The sequence below is a fragment of the Canis lupus genome, chromosome 18, assembly GCF_011100685.1.
Source record: "Canis lupus familiaris isolate Mischka breed German Shepherd chromosome 18, alternate assembly UU_Cfam_GSD_1.0, whole genome shotgun sequence".
In the NCBI taxonomy this organism is placed as follows: Eukaryota; Metazoa; Chordata; class Mammalia; order Carnivora; family Canidae; genus Canis; species Canis lupus.
Window position 1 is genome coordinate 11926975 of NC_049239.1, and position 7814 is coordinate 11934788.

A 7814-nucleotide genomic window follows, 5' to 3' on the forward strand; every position below is an offset into this window, starting at 1 on the left:
CCTCCAGCAGACATGGCCAGACACCAAGTTTGGCTTTCATGCTCATATTTACCAAAAAAAAAAAAAAAAAAAGTTTAAACTTTTTAACTATAGTTACAACTTTAAAGTTAGAGATGTCATAAATTTGAAATTCATATTCAAATATGAAATATCCCTATTTATTTATAAAAGAAAAATAGAGAACAATGATATCAACACCAATATAAAAATTGAAATATTACACTTGTACTTGAAAATGTACTTGACATTTGGTAAATTTCCATAGAATTCACACTGCTGCATCTTAAGAAAATACAAATAACTCAGGCAATTTAACTCCAATATATTTTATAATTATGCAAATGAATTTGTATAAATGTGTTAGGCTTATTTATTTTTGAATATGCTTTCTATTATACGTATTATAAAAATGATTTTGGCCATAAAATAACTGTTAATAAGTTTTAAAAAGAATGTTGAAGGAAAAACCATGTAATATAGCTACCCAAAATATAGGCACTAACCATATATAATCAAATACACTATTTTAATGCTCAGCTAATATTCCATTGAGAAAATTGTGGAAGTTCAAGATTCATTTCATGCTGGAAAGAATAAAATATCAAGAATCTAGCTAAACAAAGTAACAGGAGGTAAAATCAATGTGTTACCATCCAGAAACTTTTCAATTTCATCATTTGATTTTCATTTATTTACAATAATGAATCAGAAGTATTCCTATTAAAAAAACACACCAAAGTTTCTAAGATGAAAATTAGATTACTTAATATATTGACTAGAGGCTAACATGTAAATATCATGTACTATTGAAAAAATTAATCTCTTTTATCTAACATGCTTTTAAATTAAAAATAAAGTATATGATTGGAGAAACATACAGTATCTTACTATTATAATCAATATTTGAAGATTTAAAGGTCAACTTGTTAGATTGTCAAGTACGTGTTGAAGTACATTCCCATTCAAAAAGTGAGTGTATACTATTTTTAAAATCTCACATTTTAATCCAAACTCCACCACTTAATAGCTGTGACTTTGAGCAAATTTTTGACTTCTTGAACTGGTTTTCCCAATAAAAATAAGAACTATTAGTATCTCCTAACCCACTGTGGACAAAGGCCACGATAAGCCCTAATTCTATGACAAATTTCCTTCATTTCACTGTGGTTGGTGGTTCCAAACTACATGACATTTGTGTTGCTCTAATAGTGTTTTAATTGCTCTTCCACATCCCCCACAGATAGAAGCCTTGATGCAGACAATTCCCCCAAGCCCACCACTTTTTTCCCTTCAATTGCTGAAACAACACTTCACAATGCTGGAACGTATCTTTGTCTTCTCGAGAATTTTTTCCGTGATGTTATCAAGATAGATTGGAAAGAGAAGAGTGGCAAAACAATTCCACAATCCCAGCAGGGAAACACTATGAAGACTAAGGACACATTCATGAAATTCAGCTGGCTGACTGTGATGGGAGCATCAATGGATAAAGGATACAAATGTGTCATCAAACATGAGAGAAATAAAGGAAGGGTTGATCAAGAGATTCTGTTTTCTTCCCAGATAAAAGGTATGTGTATGTATGTGTGTATGTGTATATATCTTTTTTCAAAGGAAATACCCCGCCATTTTTTGTCAAATATTAATGAAAAGAAACAAATAGAAATCTTTCTTTAATGCTGTTACCTTTAATGGTTACATAAATGTCCTGCTATTTCCCCAGAGAATCAAAGTAGACTGGGCTTTGGAAAATATAGGGAAAAAGAAAAAGACAAATTCCCTTAGCCTTTCTCAGCCTCAGTTTCATCATCGAAAATTATGAAGTTTACAGTGGTGCTTTTAAGGTCATTATATGGACTAAATGAAAAAATACACATGAAAGCACCTACTAACCTCACACACCATAAATGTTCAGAAAAAGAGTCCACATTTGATGATCTTATTTGATCAAGAAACAAAAACAATTATACATTTTTGGGGAATGTTCTATTCAGAAGTCAAAGTCTCTTTCATTTTAATCTAGTCTAACCAGGTACTACCCATCAATGAGTGGATGACAAAAATACTATTCATTTGAGGGAGCTGGATCACAGTTCAACAAAAATAGTAATTTGGTTGCTGAGGTTTAAGTTTGTCTTGAGTTTCTCAGATTTGAATTTTATATACCACCCTAAGGTGAAATTTGGTAAATAAAGATTGGGTGAAGCTAACGTGTACAAAACATTCTTCCATTTTACACAATGAGTATATTCTTTACCATTGGTAAATGCTGCTCAGCACACATTTCTTGCAGTTCTAGTGTGTGCCAGGCCTGGAAGGGATGCAGGATGAACTACTCTCCCAAGGAGGATCACCATAGTAGAGAGAATATACTTTTCCTAATCACTCAGGGTCACTTGTGGTTCAGGCACTGAGACTCAAACTAACCTCTTTGGTAGAGATACTGGACATATTTAGACAGTGTGGGTAGATGGCTGAATGTGCCCTGGCCCCCCTGTGCTCTAGTAACCTCTAGACTCAGGAGTCAAGTCCTGAGCATGAACATCACAGACCAAGGCCCCAGAAGCCCATAAGAAGGAACCAATTTGTTCTTTTCCCTGTGTTTCACAAGGCCTTGGGAAGGACCAGAGGATAAACACTTAACCAAATATGCAAAGACCTTTGCTGTGTACCACTCTGGATTGCTGAACTAAATCTTTATCTTCTTGGATCCTTCATTTTTCCAGTGATCAAATTTAGAGTGAAACAATTATTTACTTTTTCTTTCTCCTGGCATTCGATGAACTGCAAAAATAGCGAAAATGCGTGGTTTTGAAAACATGACATGGATGCATTTATTCATATCTTTATTGTATTTATCCATATTTTCCTAGAAAAACTGGTATTAGATTACAAACAGCCCTAATTTTTTTTTTCTACACCTAGGAAACAGAGGAGACAAATGAGCAAAGCACAAGTTAATGTAACCACTGGGCTGAAGTCCTTTAGGTATTGATTTTTATAGTGATCAATGTAAAAATATAGTAGGTTGCATGGTGATGATTATCCAAAAAGGAGAAGTTCTTGTTTATGGTGTGTTTTACTAAGTAATTAAATTTTGAAAAGAATGTCTCTCAAGATCTTCTCATAGCAACAAAACTAATGAGACCATTTCTGTTAATGCCTTTCTACAGCAAATTTCTAATGCTATTGCTTGTAAGTTTTTTTGTTTCTTGAAGCACAATCAATGAAGTCATTTTGAAGAGTGAGAAACTAATCTGGTCCAAGTTTTCAACCAACCTTGGTTTAGAAAGTGAAACTAGGGATCCCTGGGTGGCACAGCGGTTTGGCGCCTGCCTTTGGCCCAGGGCGCGATCCTGGAGACCCCGGATCGAATCCCACATCAGGCTCCCGGTGCATGGAGCCTGCTTCTCCCTCTGCCTATGTCTCTGCCTCTCTCTCTCTCTCTCTCTGTGACTATCATAAATAAATAAAAATTTTTAAAAAAAAAAGAAAGTGAAACTAGGTTACATATAAAGATTTAATTTGAAAAATCGTTGCCTTAATGTTTAAACTTCAAACAATACATGATGATAAGAGATTTTTATTTTTCTTTTGGTGAGCAAAGCCACTGTATGGAAAAGAGACTTTTAACACACTTAAAAGTCTGTTCTTGAAGATATTTTAACATCTAAAAATAATTATATGAACATTTTTTATTCTTTGGATTTATCCCAAAGCTTATAGCTCAGAATCACTTTTTAAGAACATACCAAAATAAGATTGTGTGGGGTGAATAATTTGCATAACAGAACCATATTATGTGCACAAGGACACATTGAGCAGAGAAAGGATAAAACAAAGCATGTTGGGATTCTCTTCCTCCATTCAACTGTCAATGATCTTTTTAAGGATTTTTGTCTTTGTATGCATGTTGGGTTTTTGGTTTTGTTTTTATTTTTGTGAGTTTTTTTCCCACTGTGGAGGAATACAATCCCCACCTCAGTTTTATATATTCAGAAAACTATGATTATCACTTGGTCAATCTTTCTGCCTCTGGGGAAAAAGTACAACGAAATGCTGAGCTTCTGTAATAAAAAAGACATTTGCTAAGAGTAATTAAGATACTGGAAGGGATGATATCTGAGAGTCCACAATGGTGGAGTTATGTGTGATTACTATGGATTGTTTTACAAGATACTTTCTACATGCTCTAGCTCATCTAAACCCCCATAATGGTTCTTTGAATGTTGGCTCTGCCAATAACTGGTATGACTCCCAAAAAGTTACTTAGACACTATAAATCTTACTTTTTTGAGTCTAACATGGAGTCCTCCAAAATACAATTCACACTAGTGTGACTAGAGGAACCGATGACATAATACATGTGAGCTTTTCACATACTGCGTAGCACAGTAATAATCACTCAATAGATATTGACTTTCATTAGTATCATTGGCATGTCCACAAATACCAGCACTTCAGAAAAACATGTGCAGGAGCTGGGGATACTGGGAACATGCATTATTTGTAAATGTCAGGCTGCTTTCTTTTGCTTAGGAGAATTTACCTATTCTAGGCTCCTTCCAAAATGTAAGATTCTGCTGTGGATTCTAGGGTTGGATGAATGCATTTTGGTAGCAATCCTTCATGTCAGCAGTGGGTGCTGAGAACTTGACAGCAGCCACTGTTTCTGGTTATTTTTCCATTCAACAAGTATTTATAGAACACCTCCTTTGCAGCAGGCACTGGGCTAGGAGCTCTAAGTACAGACGGAAAACAAGATAGTCTTAGACATTGCCCTTAAGTTGTGAGAAAAAAAGAAAAAATGAATCATTCATGAATTTCAACATTTTCATGTGCAGAAATAAAATATATGAATTCATCTACTGAACTACACAGGTCAGACAAATCATTTCTGCAATTGTGGAGCTCATATTAGTAATGGCTCTATCCTCTGTGTTGAATAATTTTATCCGTCAGTTGATCGATCAACCTATCAATCTATCCAAAGCACAGATATATGTCAATTAATGGATATGAACAATTGAATAATACTTGCTCTCATTTCCTTTAGAGCTCACTGCTATTACCTCAACAAAATATTCTCTGAAAGATAAAAATGGTAATTTTTTGTCTATGTTTGCCTTTATGTTATGCTATAGGATCTTTCACCCCTGATCAACTTAACCTTTGAACTCCCCTGGCTTCAGAATGGCTGAATCTTGCAAAATAGACTGAGTGATATTTGAAGTCAATTCATCATTTTTCAGGGGTCATGTTCACACAGTAAATGCTGACTTGAGTATGAAAGACTGTAAATTAGGGGTGCAGTGATGTGCTCTGAATTCTTTCAACCGTGGATTTCATTCACTTCTGTGTCTTTGCTCTTGCTGGTAGTTAATAACAAGAACTGACACTGAGAAGTTCTTGTGCAGAAGTGTTGTGCGGCATTGTGAGCGCATTTTGTTTAATCTCTTAATATTCACTGTGAAGGATTTTATTCCCATTTTGCAGATGAGGGCAATGACCTAAAGTTAATTAAGTCCCTTGCATCACACCACACAGTGAGATCTGAGGCTTCAACCCAGACCATCTGAAAAAAAAAAAAAAAAGGCTCACACACTTACTCATTTAGCTGACACATTGTAAGCACTAGTTTCTGGATCTTTCTCCCAATACATGCACCAAGAAACTATAAGAAGCTTTGGCTCTAGTCCTACTCATCTGCCCTCCATGTCCAGTATCAAGGAGCCTCTGGAAGTTAGCTAACATATTACCTGACCAAGGGCAAGGAGTTATGAGTACAGCACCACTAGAAGTCATTTTCCACACCAAAGGCTAATGATTCTGGAGTTCAGACTCTTTGGAGATAAACACATAAAAGAAATTTCCACATGAAAAGACTCAGCCTGGTTTGTTGCATAGCCAGTTATTAATTATTTCTTGATATCATGTATTTTCTGCAAAACCTCAAAGGAAAAAAGATAAAATTATCCTCTAACACCATAACTAAAATGAGGGTATTCAGGAAAGACAAGGGAGTAAGTTTGACCTCCTAAAGTTGAAGAGATTTTGGTTTAACTCTTTTCTTCCACTTTATGTTATTTTGTTATTTTTTAAAGTTTTTATTCAAATTCCACTTGGTTAACATACAGTGTAATATTAATTTCAGGTGTACAGTATAATTATTTAATATTTCCGTACATCACTCAATGCTCATCACAACTAATGCCCTTTTTAGTAAAACCTCCCACCTACTCTACTCTGAACACTACCAAATTTCCATTGATTGTACCCTTGATAGGAATCTCAGTAATGCACAAGATGTAGTGGTGAAGATGCTTCTAAATCAGCAATTCTTCTTTATATTTATGCTTAAGTCTTTGTTGCCAGGAGTATTTATTACACGTGGAGGTATAGATATACAGAGTAGGTAAGAATGTGTCCTTGAACATTATGTGCTGGGATTAAAATCTTGCTTGTGGTACTTACTAATTGTATGACATTAGGCAAATTAGTTCTGTGTCCTCAATTTATTTGTAAAATGGCAATTAAAATAATAATCTCCTAGGTTATTGAAAAATTAAGTAAGATTACAGCTTTTCACACAGACCTGTCAAATTAAATGTCTGGCATTTACTTAGTGGGTAAAGCATATTTGCTAGATTATTACTTACAGACATGGTAGAGATGAGGAAATGCTAAAAGCTAACTTTCAATAATGTTTTTTTCAGGTTAACTCATTCATCTAATATATATCCTTACTTTTTAAGACTTTGGAATGTTCTAAGTGAATTTCCCAGAGGTTGTTGATTGATTTGGCATACAAGCTGGATTCTGAGTTATCTGGTGGTGGTAGTGGTGGTGATGGTATGGGAACATCCCTTCAACCTGGGTCATCAGAAATGTATGATGTGACCCCTCCCCATTAATAAGTCCTACCCTTCCAAAGAACAGAAAGTGAAACTAATAAATGACCTTTTTTAGATCCCCTGCAGCTGCAGCTCATGAACACCTCTGCCTACTACACCTACCTCCTCCTCCTCCTCAAGAGCCTGGTCTACTCCGTCGTCATCACCTTCTATCTGCTTGGGAGACCAGCATTCTGTGGCAATGGGAAGAGTTCCTAACACATGGTGACACCAAAGGTCCCCTTTTCTCCATTGGCTATTGTGGCTAAAAGTGTCTGCTGAGGATCTAGTGTGGCTTTCTCTTATTTCAGTTCAAGTGTGTCTTTTGTTAGAGCCATTACTGTAGATTGGGTTTACAAACCACTGGGCACACAGAAACTTTCACTCTGTAGCAGGAACAAATTCCGCCATGACTTACGCATGGGGCCAGAAAGCCATCTCCGGGGCTTGAGCGCTGCTCTCTCCTTAACGTCCATCAGCTCCTCAGGCACTCGACAACCATGCCTCTGAGTTCAGCCAACACACAGCTTCCAGTTGCATCTCCTGAGGCTCCTTAACCAGATAATTGCCTCAAAGCCCTTTATTTTACACATCTGAGAGCTGCCGTCTTTGCTACCTGAATTTTGTACTGCTTTTCATGATGAGAACAATAAAAACAATCAAAAGTCTACTTTTGTATCTGTGTTCTTTCATCTGGTGCAATATAACTGAGAGTCCAAGGTAAGCAACAGCATGACAACTGAGCCTTCACATTCAGTGCTGGTTGTTATATTTCCAATTCTTGCCCTGAGATGGACCTTATAACGCCTTCTTTGAGACATTGGCCCCAGGGGAGTCATAGCCAGTGAAGGCCTAGGTTATTTCTCCTTCAAAGATCAGAAGAAAAAAAACAAAAAACAAAAACAAAGATCAGAAGATTCA

General features: G+C 36.0%; 1 gene segment (V, D, J or C); it reads left to right on the forward strand.

Annotated features, from left to right (window-relative positions):
* Positions 1 to 12: 12 nt before the first annotated feature.
* On the forward strand, positions 13 to 7445 carry LOC119877225. The segment is given in 4 exon segments: positions 13 to 27; positions 1210 to 1570; positions 5057 to 5104; positions 6970 to 7445. Coding segments are annotated over 4 exon segments (567 nt in total).
* Positions 7446 to 7814: the final 369 nt, after the last annotated feature.